The sequence below is a fragment of the Gorilla gorilla genome, chromosome 12 (genome assembly GCF_029281585.2).
Source record: "Gorilla gorilla gorilla isolate KB3781 chromosome 12, NHGRI_mGorGor1-v2.1_pri, whole genome shotgun sequence".
Taxonomy (NCBI): domain Eukaryota; kingdom Metazoa; phylum Chordata; class Mammalia; order Primates; family Hominidae; genus Gorilla; species Gorilla gorilla.
Genome location: NC_073236.2, coordinates 76,609,779 through 76,627,064, shown reverse-complemented (window position 1 = coordinate 76,627,064; position 17,286 = coordinate 76,609,779). Strand labels below are relative to the sequence as shown.

The 17,286-nt window shown below is 36.1% G+C and overlaps 1 protein-coding gene across 10 annotated transcripts in view; it reads right to left on the bottom strand.

Annotated features, from left to right (window-relative positions):
• The window catches only part of WDPCP (WD repeat containing planar cell polarity effector), a 482,654-nt gene that overhangs the window by 43,415 nt on the left and 421,953 nt on the right, over positions 1-17,286 (bottom strand). For all 10 annotated transcript variants that reach the window (XR_010130115.1, XR_010130117.1, XR_010130114.1 and 7 more), the window contains one exon: positions 11,922-12,084. Coding sequence is in view for 6 of the 10 variants with exons in the window: in XM_031008388.3 (XP_030864248.1) it covers positions 11,922-12,084 (163 nt within the window). In the remaining 4 variants the exon portion in view is untranslated. The remainder of the gene's footprint in view (positions 1-11,921; positions 12,085-17,286) is intronic.

Genomic DNA, 17,286 nt, shown 5'->3' with positions numbered 1-17,286 from the left:
GCGGGCGCCTGTAGTCCCAGCTACTCGGGAGGCTGAGGCAGGAGAATGGCGTGAACCCAGGAGGCGGAGCTTGCAGTGAGCCGAGATGGCGCCACTGCACTCCAGCCTGGGCGACAGAGCCAGACTCTGTCTCAAAAAAAAAAAAAAAAAAAAAAAAAGAAAAGAAAATGAAACATTCCAAGTGAAAACACTTCTTAAAATACATAAATTTTGGTGCCTTAGATTTTCTAAGGTTTTCATTTGTCTAGTTCTGGTACTGGAGAACTAACTGCAGTTCCATAAAAGAGCTGTGAATCTATAAAGCAGCTCATTTCCTTCCAGCTTTTCTTGAGACATATTAAAGCCACAATAAAATATAACTTCTCCTACTCAATAAGCTTTAGTGGATCAGAAAAAGAAACTAAGAAAACAGGCCAGATTAAGCTGGAGAGAAAATGGAAATCTTTTTGTTCTTCAACTCCCATTGTCTTTCTCACATTATCAGTTTTCTTAAAAATAGCTATAGAGTCAGTGAAAACGTGTAAACATCTTTAGATTGCCAAATTGATTATACCCTTTCATTTTTATGTTTTAAAAGAGCTTAAGATTGTTTATCTTCTTTGGAAAGATGTTTAAAATTAGACACATTTAATCATATACCAAGGCTTAGAAAAGGATGTCTCTAGTGAGTTTCTGGTTTTATAGGCAGCAAACATAAAGCACCTGGTGGGCACAATATGAACTTACAGTTTTATGTAGTATACATTAAAGCTACCTTAAGAGCTCAACACACTGGAAATACTTAGTATAGTCTACATTTATTTCAGTTTAAGATACAGAAATGGACTCCTAGACATATGCCATATGTTCTCCTCTCATGCCAAGTAAACAAGAATTAAAAGACTGAGATGAATAAACAAGGTCAACTTAGGCTGAGCCAAATTAGACAACAGAATAATTGTCAGATTTTCTGTTGGCAGGGACAGTTTGTTTTGAGCCAATCTTCATGAATTATAGGCTGTAATTTTTTTTTTTTCTGGTAAGTCTACTGCCAGGCATTCTGTTGACAATTTCTTTGTTTTGTAAACACTGAAAATTTTCATCCATTATATTGTTTATAGGCACACACCAGGATTCTGAATAGATCAGTATTTTTGGTTTGTTCCAACTTAAAGGAAAACTGCTTAGACATGAATCAAATAAAATCACGCCAAAATTTAACAACTTTTAACAAGATAGTATTTCATTTGGAGTTTCTTATGTATGAATTCAATACTGGTTCATTATAATAGCAGGAAACCAACCAGTATTGTAGTTAATTTCTAGCTGTAAATATCAAAGTAGATATATTTATTGCAAATACAAGGTTTATTTGTTCTACAATAAATAATTTTAGACCTTGGAAAGGATAATCTAATACAAATGAGAAAATTGAGGCAACCAGAGAAGTTGACTTATTTGAAATACAAGAACTAGTTTAGGGCTGTACCTAATCTAATTATTTTTAATTTAGTCCTAGGATCATTCATTTTGTTTATACAGTGTCTGACAAGGTTTAGATCTGTGTCCTCACCAAATCAAATTTGAGATTAGATATGTCAAACTGTAATCCCCAGAGTTGGAGGTCGGACCTGGTGGGAGGTGATTGGATCGTGGGAGTGGTTTCTCATGAATGGCTTAGCACTGTCCCCTTGGTGCTGTTCTTGTGATAGCAAGTAAGTTCTCATGAGATCTGGTGGTTTAAAAGTGTGTGGCACCTCCCCCCAAACCCCTCTATTCCTCCTGCTCTGACCATGTGAAGTGCTGGCTCCCCCTTTGCCTTCTGCCATGATTGTAAGTTTCCTGAGGCCTCCCCAGAAACTGAGCAGATGCTAGCATCATGCTTCCTGTACAGCCTGAGAAGAGTGAGCCAATTAAACATCTTTTCTTTATAAATTACCCAGTCTCAGGTATTTCTTTATAAGAATGTGAGGACAGACCAATATAATGTTTAAGGCTTTATTACACACAAATGTGTATGTATAAAGACGTAATTTATAACAACACAAAGGAGCAAGAGAGAGGAATGGAGCAATACAGGAGCAAAGTTTTTATATACTATTGTTGTTAAATTGATATTAAAACAAACTAAGTTGTTATAAATTAAGATTTATAATCATCAGGTGAACCACAAAAGAAAAATCCTCCAAAGAAATTACAAGGGTATTAAAATACCTACTTAACACAAGAGAAGGCAGTAAGTGAGGAATAGAGGAATAGCTACAAGGAATGTAGAATATGACAGCAAAATGACTGATGTAAATCCTGACTTATTTAGTAATTACATTAATAATAAATGGATTAAACCCTCCAGTTAAAAGGAAGAGATTGGTGGAATGAATTTAAAAAGAATCACTTTCAAATATTTTAAGATATGTGACACTATGTAAGAGACAAAGTGAGAAACTTTAAAAGAGAATTTAAAAAATATATTGTTTTTCTTACGTAAAGTGAGTGTCCCTCAATTCCTGCTGTGTTTTCATCAGGACTGGGAGCTGAATTGAGCTGAATTTTGTCAAAGGCATTTTCAACATCTATATAAATAATTGTATGATTTTTATCAACCTTAGATCTATTAATATGGTATATGATATTAATGGATTTGGTAACACTAAAACAACCTTGTATTTTCAGGGTGGATCCAAGTGTTGGATTTTTTTCACTAATATTTTACTTAATATTTTTTACATGAATGATATTGGCTTGTCATTTTTCTGTGGAAAAGTTTTTCTTTATTTTCAATGCTTTGGAATAATTTATAGAGCATTCGGAATATCTGATCTTTGAAGGTTTGGTAGAATTCTACCTGGTCATCTGGGCCTTTTGCTCTTTTACAGGGTAATTTCTTAATAATCTTGTCTATTTCTTTTATGAAAATTGGTGTGCTTCAGATTTCTAAATTCAGTGGTGGACACTTTTGGCAATCTGTATTTATCTAGTATATTATCTATTGTTTTCTAAGTTTTCAAATTCATTTGCATAGAAATTTGCGAAGTAGTCTCTTATGATTAAAAAGAAAAAACCCTCCCTTGTTTAAATGGTTAATTTCTCCCTTCCTCCCTCTGCCATTTCTTAATTTTGTATGTTTTGTTTTCTCTCCTTTTTTTGATCAAGTTTGTCCATTTTGTTGTTTCAAAAACATTTGGATTTGATATCTTACTACAGTTTTTTGTTTGTTTGTTTTGTTTTGTTCTTTGTCTTCTACCTGAGGTGTCAGTAATCTATGGCTTATGGACTGGTTGCCTGTTTTTGTAAATAAAGTTTTTTGTTTGTTTTGTTTTTTGCTTTGTAAATTTCTTTTTTTTAATTTTAATTTTAATTTTTTTATTTTGAAACGGAGTCAAGCCCAGTCGTCCAGGCTGGAGTGCAATGACGCAGTCTAGCCTCAGCGCGACCTCCGCCTCTCGGGTCCAAGCAATTCTCCTGCCTCAGCCTCCCGAGTAGCTGGGACTACAGGTGCGTGCCACCACACCTGGCTAATTTTTCTATTTTTAGTAGAGACGGGGTTTCACCATGTTGGCCAGGCTGGTCTCAAACCCCTGACCTCGTGATTCGCCTGCCTTGGCCTCCCAAAGTGCTGGGATTACAGGCATGAGCCACCGTGCCTGGCTAATTTTTAATTTGTTGGATACGTAGTAGGTGTATATATTTATGGGGTACATGAAATTTTTGAGACAGGGTCTTGCTCTGTCACCCAGGCTGGAGTGCAGGGGCGCGATCAGCTCACTGAAACTTCTGCCTCCCGGGTTTCAGCGATTCTCATGCCTCACTCTTCCTGAGGCGTGTTCCACCACGCCTGGCTAATTTTTTTGTATTTTTAGTAGAGACAGGGTTTCGCCATATTTGCCGAGCTGGTCTCGAACTCCTGGCCTCAAGTGATCTGCCTGCCTCAGCCTCCCTAAATGTTGGGATTACAGGCATTAGCCACCGTGCCTGGCTGTACATGAGGTATTTTGATATAGGTAAACAATGTGTAATAAGCACATCAGGGTAAATGAGGTGTCCATCACCTAAAGCATTTATCATTTCCTTGTGTTACAAACATTCCAATTATACTCATTTATTTATTTTTATTAAAATATACAATAAAATACTGTTGACTGTAATTACCCTGTTGTGCTATCAAATACTAGATCTCACTCATTCTATCTGATTGTATTTTTGTACCCATTAACCATCCCCACCGCCATCAATTACCTTTCACAGCCTCTGGTAACCATTATTATATTCACTATCTCTATGAGTTCAATTGTTTTAATTTTTAGCTTCCCACAAATGAGTGAGAACATGTGAAGTTTGTCATTCTGTGCCTGGCTTATTTCACTTAACATAATGTTCTCCAGTTCCATGTAAATAAAGTTTTATTGGACCACAGCCACATCCGTTCATTTATGTATTGTCTGTGACTGTTTTCGTGCTACAACAGAGTTAAATAGTTGCAGCAGAGAACATATGGTCCATAAGCCTAAAATATTTACACTGAAGCCATTTAGGAAAAAAGTTTGCCAATCCCTGCTCTGCCTCATTAATTTCTGGTTTTATCTTTATTATTTCTTTCCTTGTGCTTTATTTTGGTGTAGTGTCTTTTTATTTTTTAAAGCTTTTGAGTTAGAATTTTTCCCTTTTCTCATTTTTTTTCTGGTAAAAGTGCTTAGTGGTATCAATTTTCCTCTGATTATTACTTAAATACATCCCATATATTCTGATATGTAGTGTTTTATTATAATTACTTCTTAGAAATTTCATGTTGTATTTCTTCTTTCATCCAAAAATTGTTTAATAAAAGGTTTTAAAATTTCCACAAGAAAGGGCATGTTGGTTCTTGTTAAACATTGCTGGTTGTATTACATTGTGATTGGAGAGTGTTTGTAATATTTAGTGAAATTTAACGACATATTTTGGCAAGTAACATACCTTTTTTGTAAATAGTCCATGAATTCTTAGGAAGAAAACTTATTTTCTTTTATCAAGGAATAGAATTTGATGAATATTCATAATATCTACATTATTATGTTTAGGTATTATTTCTTGTTACTTTTTGCCTACTTGATCTATTCTGATAGTGAGTTAGGCTGGGTGTGGTGGCTCACGCCTATAATCCCAGCACTTTGGGAGGCCAAGGCAGGTGGATCACTTGAGCCCAGAAGTTCAAGACTGGCCTGGGCAACATTGCAAAACCCCATCTCTACAAAAAATACAAAAAATTAGCTGCATGTGGTGACACATGCCTGTTGTCCCAGCCACCCAGGAGGCTGAGGTGGATCACCTGAGCCCAGGAGGTCAAGACTGTGGTGAGCCATGATCACGCCACTGCACTCCAGGCTGGGCAAGAGTGAGACCCTGCCAAAAAAAAAAAAAAAAAAAAAAGGAATAGTAAGTTAAAATCTCCTATTATTCATATCTCTCTATATCTCCTTGCATCTTTTATAGATTTTCCTTTATAAAGGTGGCTTCTATATTATTTGTTGTACAAATATTCTTAAGTGTTTTATCTATGTGAAATTTGCATTAATTTTTTTTTCTTTGTTGGATTTTATGCTTTTGGGCTTGAATTCTGTAATTAGTATGGTTACTATTGGTTTCTTATTATTTTCATTTGTCTGAATATCTTTCCCCATTCCTTTATTTTTACCCTTTCTGAATCATTTTATTTAGATGTATGTCTTTCTTACAGTACATAGCTGGATCTTGCTTTATGAGCAAATTGAATCTTTTTCTTTTAATAGGTGAGGTGAGTCCATTTACATCAATTGATATGACTGATATGCTAGGTTTCAACTCTTTTACTAATATTTTATAATTTTGTGAATTTTGATATATTTGCTCTGTTTCTCTCTGAGGTATGTGTTTCCTTTCTTCTCACTTATTTATCACTTGAGCCCAGGAGTTGTGGGCTGCAAAATGCCCATTGGGTACCACACTGAGTTTGGCATCAACATGGTGACCTCCTGGGAGCTGAGGACCACCAGGTTGCATAAGGTGGGGTGAACTGGGCCAGGCTGGAAAGGGGGTCAATCAGTAGTGGGATTGTGCCTGGTGAATAACCGTTGCACTCCAGCCTGGGCAACACAGTGAGACTCCATCTCTTAAAAAATAAAAAGTAAATGGTAGTTAGTAACGCCTGTGGTTTTGTTCTAGTGGTTACCTTTGTACTTGTGTCTTTTCTAATGCCTTTAGTCTCTTCTTTTCCTAGTTAACCTTTTATTATGTGGCATATGAGATTTTATTGTCTCTTTTAACTCCCAACTATTGGCTATACAACCATCAGTGAGCTTATTCTATCTTACTCTTTCACTCTCTGTTCCACTCCCATTTTCTAAAGTTGTATTACTTCTACTTAACATACAGTATTTGTATATGGGTCTTCCACCCCTTTTATCTTCTGCCTACATTTATATTTATTAAAATATAGTCAGTCCTTGTACTGACACTTTGTTACTCATCTCATGGTTAGATGAAACTCTTCCTCTAGTATTCCTCAAGAAGGGTTCATGGGTACAGAATTTTCTATATTGAAAACTGTTTCTTTTGGTGTTCATACTTGAAGGAGATCATGGATGACTATACTATCCTTGGTTCACACTTTCAGTCACTGAGTTTTTGAAAACTGTAGTTCTGCTTTTGCCTTGCCTTATATTTTATTTTTTTGAAAAGTTTGATACTTGTTTGAAAAGTTCGATAATTTTTTCCTGAAAGTGCACTTTGGGTGTCTGAGAAAAATTAGAACAATCAGCTCCAAGAAATATCCTAGCTATACTCTTATATTTCAATGATTAATTTAAAAAATGTTTAGGGCCTTCTGGTAAAAAGATCAAATAACTTACATAAGCAAAAGTATATGAATACATTTTGCAACATTTTCTTGGATTTTTAGTTTCAAGTATTCTGTTACATTGTTTTATTTTTTCTTTTTCAAGGAATCCAATTATACAAATGCTGTTGCTTCTCTGTCTTATCTCCCATTCCATTACTTTTTCTTAGACTTTTTTACTTCTCATTTTCTTTTGTTTTCCACCATTTTCAATGTTTTTAATTAAGTTTTATTGTGAGTTTATTCTCATTTGGGTACCCTGTAACTTATTTTTCATTTTTGGATAATATTATGCTTTTTATTTTCATTTATTTGTTTCAGTGGACTTTTTTTTTTTTTTGAGACTCTATCACTCTGCCACCCAGGCTGGAGTGCAGTGGCATAATCAGGACTCATTGAAGCCTTAATGTTTAGGGCCCCAAGCGATCCTCCTACCTCAGTCTCCCAAGTAGCTGGGACCGCAGGCGTGGACCACCATGCCAGGCTAATTTTTTTTTTTTTTCAGTAGAGATGAGGTCTCGCTATGTTGCCCAGGCTGGTCTTGAGTCCCTGGGCTCAAGGGATCCTCCCACCTTGGCCTCCCAAAGTGTTTGGATTACAGGTGCAAGCCACCACACCTGGCCAATTTTCTTGGTGTCTTCTCCATCCCTCCCTCCTTCTCTCCTGTCCATTTCTATTTTCCATTTTTTTTTCTTTCTTTCTTTCTTTTTTTTTTTTTTTTTTTGAGATGGAGTCTCACTCTGTCACCCAGGCTGGAGTGCAATGGTGCAATCTCAGCTCACTGCAACCTCCGCCTCCTGGGTTCAAGCAATTCCCCTGCCTCAGCCTCCCAAGGAGCTGGGATTACAGACATGTGCCATCACACCAGGCTAATTTTTATATTTTTAGTAGAGATGGGGTTTCACCATGTTGGCCAGGCTAGTCTTGAACTCCTGACCTCAGGTGATCCGCCTCAGCCTCCCAAAGTGCTGGTATTACAGGCGTGAGCCACCGTGCCTGGCCTCATTTTGTCTTTATAATTCAGAGTGGGTTTCAATATACCCAGTTGCTTATTTCAATGTGTCTAATTCTGCCTGGTGTGGTGTTGTACAGTTTTCTTTGACATCATGATTGTTTTGGGGGAGGAGAATTTTCCTTAACTGATGTGTGTAGTTTTCATTTTCTGTTACTTTGTATGAAACTGTTCATCTTTTTCCTGCTTATTTTTGTGGTATTGGCTATGTTTTGTGAGATCCTAGTTCAGTGGGGTCCTCAGTAGAGCAAAGTCTAGGCACTTGTTAGCATATGAATAGACATATACATCAATAGAGCAGAATGACAAATCCAGAAATAAACACTTAACACCTATAGTCAGTTGATTTTTGATGAAGGTGTGAAGGCAATTCAGTGGGGAAAATGAGTTTTTTTTTTCCTCAAAAAAAATACCGGGGAAACGTGTATTTCTATGTACTAAATAATGACCTTAGACCCTTATTCACATCCTACATAAAAATTAACTCAAATGGACTTTAAGAGCTGGAACTATAAAACTTCTAGAAGAAAACATGAGAAAATAGCCACATTTTCAGATTAGAAAGAAATTTAAGTACAACACATAAAAGACAATCAAAAAAAGAAAAAATTGGTATCCTTGGCTTCACCAAAATTTGGAAACTTTTGCACTTCAAAAGACACTACTGGAAAATGAAAAGGCAAACCACAGACGGAGAAAATACTTGCACATCAGGTATTTAATAAGGAACTTGTATTCAGAATATATAAAAGTATCTTACAATTCAATAACAAGACAACTAAAGAATGGACAACAAATTTGAATAGCTATAACAACAAAGAATGCTAATGAGCAAATAAGAAATGTTCAACATCATTAGTTGTTAGGGAAATGCAAATTAAAGCTACAATTAGATACCATTCTTCACCCAACAGAATAGTTATAATAAAAAAACATTGACAATATTAAATATTGGTGAGGATACTGAGAAATTGGAACCCTTATATATTGCTGGTGGGTATGTAAAACGTTACAGGCACTTTGGAAAACAATTTGGCAGTTTCTTAAAACTAACGAATTAAATATAAACTTAGAATAAGACCCAGCAATTAAGTTCCTAGATATCTGCCCAAGGGAAATGAAAATATATGTCCACTTAGAAACTTAAATGTGAATGTTTACAGCAACATTATTCATAATAGCCCCAAAATGGAAATAACCCAGATACCATCAGCTGGTGAATGGATAAGCAAAATGTGGCACATCCATGTAATAGAATACTATTCAGCAATTAAGAAGGAATAAACTACACATTACATGAGCCTCAGTAACATAATGCTAAGTGAAAGAAGCCAGATACAAAAGACAATATATTGTATGACTTCATTTATATGAAATGTCCAGATTATATGATTTCATTTTTATAAAATTTCTCTAGAGACAGAAAGCAGAGCAATGTTTGCCTCAGGCTGGGTTAGGAGAGTGGAAATTGGGCATAAGGGAACTATTTGGGGGTGATGGAAATGCTCTAAACCTAAACTGTGGTGATGGTCATACAGCTTTATAAATTTACCAAATATCATTGACTTGTATACTTACAATGGGTGAACTTTATGGTATATGTAAGTTATATCTCAGTAAAATTGTTTCTAAAGAAGTATCCAGATGTGGTGGCTCACGCCTGTAATCCCAGCACTTTGAAAGGCCGAGGCAAAAGGATCACTTGAGCCCAGGAGTCTGAGACCTGCCTGGGCAACATGGTGAAACCCTGTTTCTACAAAAAAAATACAAAAATTAGCCCGGCATGGTGGCAGGTGCCTGTAGTTGCAGTTGCTCGGGAGGCTGAGGTGGGAGAATCACCTGAGCCTGGGAGGTCAAGGCTGCAGTAAGCCATGATCGCACCACTGCATTCCAGCTTGGGTGACAGAGTGAGATGCCGCCCCCCACCCCCCAAAAAAATAATAATAAAGAGGTAGGACTTCTAGGTAGCTGAAGATAACAGCAGTAGCCTATGTTCTAGCTCCCAATACTTCTTTTATAAACAATACAGAACATTATACAAGGAAAAATGAAACTACATGACAATCATGTTCTTAGCATGACTTGAAGACAGAGAATGTCCAAACTTCAAAATAATTGTAAATAAAATGGAAAAAACACCAAATGCCAATGCATGATCTCTCTAGCTCCTGATATTCTGGTACATCAGAGCATGGACTACAGGGAAGATGCTATAAAGTCCATGCAATCTGAAGAGGCAGTTTTCGAAAAGGATAGCTTCTCAGGGAAAAGGCAGAAAGAGAGGGGCACTTTTGGCATTTGGGTGTGAAGGAAGAAAGAAGCATAAGGAGGAAAATACCAGACAAGAGAAAACCAAAAAATGAGAGGTCATACAATCCCATCAAGAATTTGTGGGCTGGGTGTGGTTGCTCATGCCTGTAATCCTAGCACTTTGGGAGGCTGAGGCGGGTGGATCACCTGAGGTCAGGAGTTTGAGACCAGCCTGGCCAACATGGTGAAACCCTGTCTCTACTAAAAATAAAAAATAAAAAATTAGCAGGGCACAGTGGTGGGCACCTGTAATCCCAGCTACTATGGAGGGTGAAGCAGGAGAGTCGCGTGAACCCAGGAGGTGGGGATTGCAGTGAGCTGAGGTCGTGCCATTGCACTCCAGCCTGGGCAACTAGAGCGAAACCCTGTCTCAAAAAAAAAAAAAAAAAAAAAATTGTGGAGAGCTTAATTAGCCCCTCTTTGTTTTTCTCATTTCCAGCCTCTCCCTGTTGAATTTTTGGCTAGTTTGCCATTCTGTCACTTGCCCTAATGAGGCGAGCAGAACTGGCATTTCCTATCAAGTTTGTCAATTTTGCTGACAATAGTTTGCTACTTTTATTAGACAATGCTGCTAGGCAGAGTTTTCCCACCCTCAGCTCAAGTCAGCTGTTGGTTTTCAAAGCCAGTCCTACCATGGTAGAATTAGTTTGGGGATGGGCAGGAGGATGGAAGCAGCTTCAGGCAAGAAAATAAGAGACTTCTACTTTATTACTAGAAGTTCAGCAATGTTTCATGAATAAATGCTTTTCAATTTGTTGTTTGCCTTTGTGTGATTTCCAAAGCCCAGAAATGATGGCTTTTGTCTAGTTTTATATTTGTTTCTTGGGGAGAGGATTTGCTGATATCCAAATAAACTCTTTCATACTTAGAAATCCTCCCCCTCTTTATTTGCTGTTAATGTGTACAGTTTGAGGCATTTTTCTTGAGGGTATTATAGGTGGGTATGTATAATTGATATATATGTATTTTTTAATGTGGCCTCTTTACAATTACTGAAAATAGGATCCTCAAAAGCAGGGATGTTATGCATAAACCAGGGAACAGATCTGACCCACTGCCTATTTTTATGAAGTTTTATTGTAACACTGCCATTCTCATTCATTTATATATTGTCTGTGGCCACTTTTTTACTGTAACAGCAGGATTGAGTAGTTGCAAAAGTTTGTCTGGCCTGCAAAGCCTAAAATATTTGCTCTCTAGCCCTTTACACAAAAAGCTTGCTGACCCTTGCTTGAGAGAATCATTATCATAATTAATATTATAATTATCACTTTAAATAACATTATTACTTTTGTTTGTTTTTTAAATTTCATATTTATTCTTTATCTTCTCAATAACCCCATGTAGCAAACTGGACAGATAACAGATATTTAAACTATCATTATCAGATTTCAAAAACTAATGGTAAACTTGCATTAAATAAATATTATATAAATTATAATTCAAACTACATATTCTAAAAATTAATATTTATTAAAGGTAGCCTAACAATCCTAGAATTTAACAGCAGAATACAAACAATTCAATATGTTACAGTAATTTCATTTTGGCCCAGAGTAACATTTATTGTAGCAATATTATTTTTACATTCACTTCTGCCATTCATTATGCCTGCTCCGAATAACCAAACTACTGCAAAGTCTGAGCCATGAGAAATGCAAATTTTTCTCCTTGACATTTTGAAATATTCTTGCTTTGCTATTAGTTCGCATTTGAACAGGTAATACTAAATACTTTATGGAGCAATTTCCTCAGTTCAACATTTCTTACCTGTTAGAAGAGCCATTCAGTATTCTTGGTTGTAAAATATGTCTGTGGGTTGGGCAAGAGGGAGGGAGGTTATCTGGAAATGAGTCTTCTCCTTGAGGTGCTAAAGACAGGCCAATAAATGCTTCATTTAGCATATCCCCTCTGTCCAAGGGCCCCAGGAGTTCTGTTAAAAATGATTAATATGTGAGTGAAATACTAAGTACAATTTCTGCTAACTCCCTTATAAGTAAGATTACAGAACAACATTCACATATCCCAGTGGAACTTTTTTCTTTGTCAATTTGAAAATCTTGTTGTCCTAGTTCCCTATGACTTCTGTCATTCTTATACTTACTTCAGCAGTTTGATAACAGAATAGTGAATGTTTTCAAGTATAGATTTTAAAAAATTCATTTATATCTTGCTTATGTGTAGTGTTTTTAACGAGCATATTATTTATAAAATTTTTTTGTTTTTGTTAGCCAATTACTGGAATATTTTATCTTGGAATATTGCAGGAAGTGATTTTACTCTGTCACATATAGCACATAACTTGAAAAGAAAAGGAAAATATCTTTCCCAATATTTGCTTTTCAATTAGCATTTTAAACTTTATAGGGAGATATATACTCCCATATCTTAGAGATGTACAGAGGTGTATAGAGAGATATTGGCAACTTTGACAGGGCATTGTTTAAAAATGTTGTTTGAAACATAATGAAGCTGTGAAAAATATATTTTTTGTAAGAAACATAAACCTTATTAAAAACCAAAAAAAAAAACCTCTTAGGACCACCGTGTATGGCAAAACATAATTTTTACCATCTTAAACATTTTAAAGCATACAGTTCAATAGTGTTAAGTATATTCACATTGTTGTGAAGCAAATCTCCAGAACTTTTTTGTCTTGCAAAACTGAAACTGCACCCATTGTACAATTCCCCATTTGCCCCTCTCCCAGTTTGATAACCAACATGTTATTTTCTGTTTCTATGAATTTGATAACTTTAGATCTTGTATAAGTGGTATCATACAGTATTCATGTTTTTGTCACTGGCTTATTTCACTTAGCATAATGTCCTCAAGGTTTATCCGTGTTGTAGTATGTGACAAGATTTCTTCCTTTTTAAGACTGAATAGTAAGCTGTTGTATGTATATACCATGCTTTGTTTTTCCATTCTCTATCTATTGACATTTGGGTTGCTTCCACCTCTTGGCTATTGTGAATAATGCTGCTATGAACATGGATGTGCAGATATCTCCGAGACCCTGCTATCAATGCTTTTGGACATATACTCAGAAGGGGGATTGCCTATCATACAGTGGATCTATCTTTAAATTTTTGAGGAAATGCCATACTGTTTTCATTGTGGTTCACCATTTTACAATCCTACCAACAGTGCACAAAGATTCTAATTTCTCCAAATCCTTGACAAACTTGTTATTTTCTGTTTTTTCAAAACTAGTCATCCTAATGAATGTGACATGCTACCTTATGGTTTTGATTTGCATTTCTCTAATTAAGTGATACTGAGCATCTTTTTATATGCTTGTTGGTCATTTGTATACCTTCATTGAAGAAATGTGGATTCAAGTCACTTGTCCTTTTTTTCTTTGAGACAGAGTCTCACTCTGTTGCCCAGGCTGGAATGCAGTATCACAATCATGGCTCACTAAAGTCTTGACCTCTCAGGCTCAAGTGATCCTCCCACCTCAGCCCTCTTGAGTAGCTGGGACTACACGTGTGTACCACAATGCATGACTCATTTAAAAAAAACATTATTGTAGAGAGGGGCTTTCACTAGGTTGCCCAGGCTGGTCTTGAACTCCTGGGGTCAAGCAATCTTCCCACTTCCTGTGGTGGCTCATGCCTGTAATCCTGCCTCCCAAAGTGCTGGCATTACAGGCATGAGCCATGGCGCCCAGCCCCCCCTGCCCATTTTTAATTAGGTTGTTTTTGTTTTTAAGTTGTAGGAACTCTGTATGTAATCTAGATATTAATGCTTTGTCAGATTTGCAAATATTTTCTCCCATTCCTTAGGCTGTCTGTTCACTTTATTGGTACTTTATTGTGTCCTTTAATGCATAAAAGTTTTTAAGTTGGATTAAGCCCCATTTGTAGTCCCATTTGTCTATTTTGCTTTTGTTGCCTATGCTTTTGGTGTCACATACAAGAAATCATTGTCATATCCAATATCATGAAGCTTTTCTCTAATGTTTTCTTCTAGCAGTTTTATACTTTTGTTTCTTATGTTTAGGTCTTTAATTCATTTTGAGTTAATTTTTGTTTGTGGTGTAACAAAAGGGTCCAACTCACTCTTTTGCATGGGGATATCCAGTTTCCCAGCAACGTTTGTTGAAGAGATAGTTCCTTTTGCATTGAATGGTGTTGACATCTGTCAAAAATTGTTTGACCATATGGTTAATGGTTTATATCTGGGCTCTCAATTCTGTTTATTTTTGTTGGTCTATATGTCTGTGTTTATGCTACAGTTAGATTACTGTAGCCTTGTAATATGTTTTGAATCAGAAAGACCTCTTTTTCCCTTTTGAAGATTGTTCTGGCTATTCAGCATCCCTTGTGATTCCATATGAATTTTTAAATGGATTTTTCTATATTTCCAAAGATGTCATTGGGATTTTGATAGGGATTGCACTGAATTGGTAGATTACCTTGGGCAATACTGACATTTTAACAACATGAAGTATTCCAATCCATGAATATTGGATGTCTTTCAATTTATTTGTGTCTTTAATACCTATCAGCAGTGTTTTCTAGTTTTAAGTCTTTTACCTCCTTGGTTAGGTTTATTCCAAAGTATTTTATTCTTTTTGATGCTATTGTAAATGAAATTGTTTTCTTACTGTCCTTTGCAGATTGCTCATTTTTAGTGTCAGAAATGCAATGAATTTTTGTATGTTGACTTGTATCTTGCAACTTTGCTGAATTCAATTATTCTAAAGTTTTTAAATGGGATCTTTAGGGCTTGCTGCATAGGAGATTAAGATATCTATAACCAGAGACAATTTTACTTCCTTTCTGATTTTGGTGCCTTTTATTTCACTTGCCTAATTGCTTTGACTAGGACATTCCAGTATTATGTTAAATAGAAGGGGTGAAAGCAGGCATCTTTGTCTTGTTCCTGATCCTAGAGAAAGGGCTTTCAGTTTTTCACCATTGAGACTGATGTTAGCTGTGGTCTTTTCATGTATAGCCTTTATTATGTTGGAGTATTAATAGTTTCCTTACATCCTAGTTTGTTGAACATTTTTAGCATGAAAGAACATCAAATTTTGTCAAATGCTTTTTTTGTGTGTATCAATTGAGATGATTATGTAGTTCTCATCTTTCATTCTGTTAATGTGATTAGAATGATTTTCTTATGTTGAACCATCCTTACTTTACATCAGTAAATTTTACTTGATCATGGTGTATTATCTTTTTACTATGCCTAAGAATTTCGTTGGCTGGTATTTTGTTAATGACTTTTGCTCCAATATCTATCAAGAACGTTGGTCTGTAGTTTTCTTTGTCTTCATCTGGCTTTGTTCCTAGGGTAATGCTGGCCTTATATAATGAATTTGGGATTTTCCCTTCTTTTAATTTTTTTGGAAGAGTTTGAGGAGAATGGGTGCTAATTCTTCTTTAAATATTTGCTGGAATATTCTAATGAAGGCATGAGGTCTTGGGCTTTTCTTTGTGTGGAGTATTGGTTACTGATGCAATATCTTTAATAGTTGTAAGTCTGTCCAGATTATGTAATTCTTCATTATCCAATCTTGGTTAGTTGTGTGTTTAAAAGATTTTGTCCATTTATGTAAGTTTTCCAGTTTGTTGGCATACAACTGTTTGTAATATTCTCTTACAACCCTCTTTATTTTATTTCGTATTGGCTGTAATATCCCCTCTTTCACTTTTGATTTTAGTTATTTGAGTCTTCTCTCTTTTTTTTAATTAGTATACCTAATAATTGGTCAGTTTTGTAGATATTTTAGAAAAACCACCTCTTAAGTTTTATTTTTTTCTATTGCTTTTGTATTCTGTATTTCATTGATCTTTGCTCTAAACTTTATTATTTTCTTCTGTTAGCTTTGGGTTTAGTTTGTTTTTCTTTCTTTTCAGTTTCTTAAGGTACAAAGTTAGTTAGGTTATTAATTTTCAATCTTCTTTTTTAATGTAAACATAGCCATAAACTTCTCTGTTAGTACTGTTTTCACTGCATCTCACAAGTTTGGGCACTGATATGGCTTGGATGTTCCCTCCAAATCTCATGTTGAGATGTAATCCCCAGTGTTGGAGGTGGGACCTTGTATTAGGCTGTTCTTGCATCACTATAAAGAAATACCATACAACCTGAGCAACATGTCAAAACCCCATTTCTACAAAAAGTACAAAAATTACCTAGGCGTGGTAGCTCATGCCTGTAGTTGCAGTTACTCAGGAATTTGAGGCTGGAGAATCGCTTGACCAGGGAAATGGAGGTTGCAGTGAGCTGAGACTGCACCACTGCACTCCAGCCTGGGTGATAGAGTGAGACCCTGTCTCGGGGGGGAAAAAGAAAAAAGAAATATCAGAGACTGGGTAATTTATAAAGAAAAGGGGTTTAATTGACTCATTGTTCTGCAGGCTGTACATGCATGGTGCTGGCATCTGCTTAGCTTCTGGGGAGGACTCAGGGAACTTTTCCTCATGGAGGAAGGTGAAATGGAAGGTGACTGGATTATGGGGGCAGATTTCTCATGAATGGTTTAGCACCATCCCCTTGGTGCTGTCTTTGCAATAGTGAGTTCTCATGAGATCTGGCTGTTTAAAAGTGTGTGGCACCTCCCCCTTCTCTTTCTCCTTCTCCAGCCTTCCCTTGCTCTTCCCATTTCACCTTCTGCCATGAGGAAAAGCTCCCTAAGGCCTCCTCAGAAGCTGAGTAGATGCCAGCACTGTGCTTGTAGAGCCTGCAGAACTATCAATAAAACTTCTTTTCTTTATAAATTACCCAGTCTGGAGTATTCCTTTATAGCAATCCAAGAATGGCCTAACACAGGAACACTTTTTCATTTTCATTTGTCTCAAGAGGCTTTCTAATTTTCCTTGTGATTTCTTCTTTGACCTGTTGTTTAAGAGTGCATTGCTTAATTTTCATGTATTTGTGGATTTTCCAGTTTTCCTTCTGTTGTTGATGTGTAGTGTCATTTCACTGTAATCAGAGAAGATATTTTCTGTGATTGCTGTCTTTTAAAATTTGTTAAGATTTGTTTTGTGGCCTTCATGTGGTCTGTTTTGGAGAATGTTCCATGTGCACTTGAAAATAATGTGTTTTTTTGCAGTTGATGGGTGAGTGTTCTGTATATGTTCTGTTCTTTATATAGACCTGGAGGTCATTATCTTAA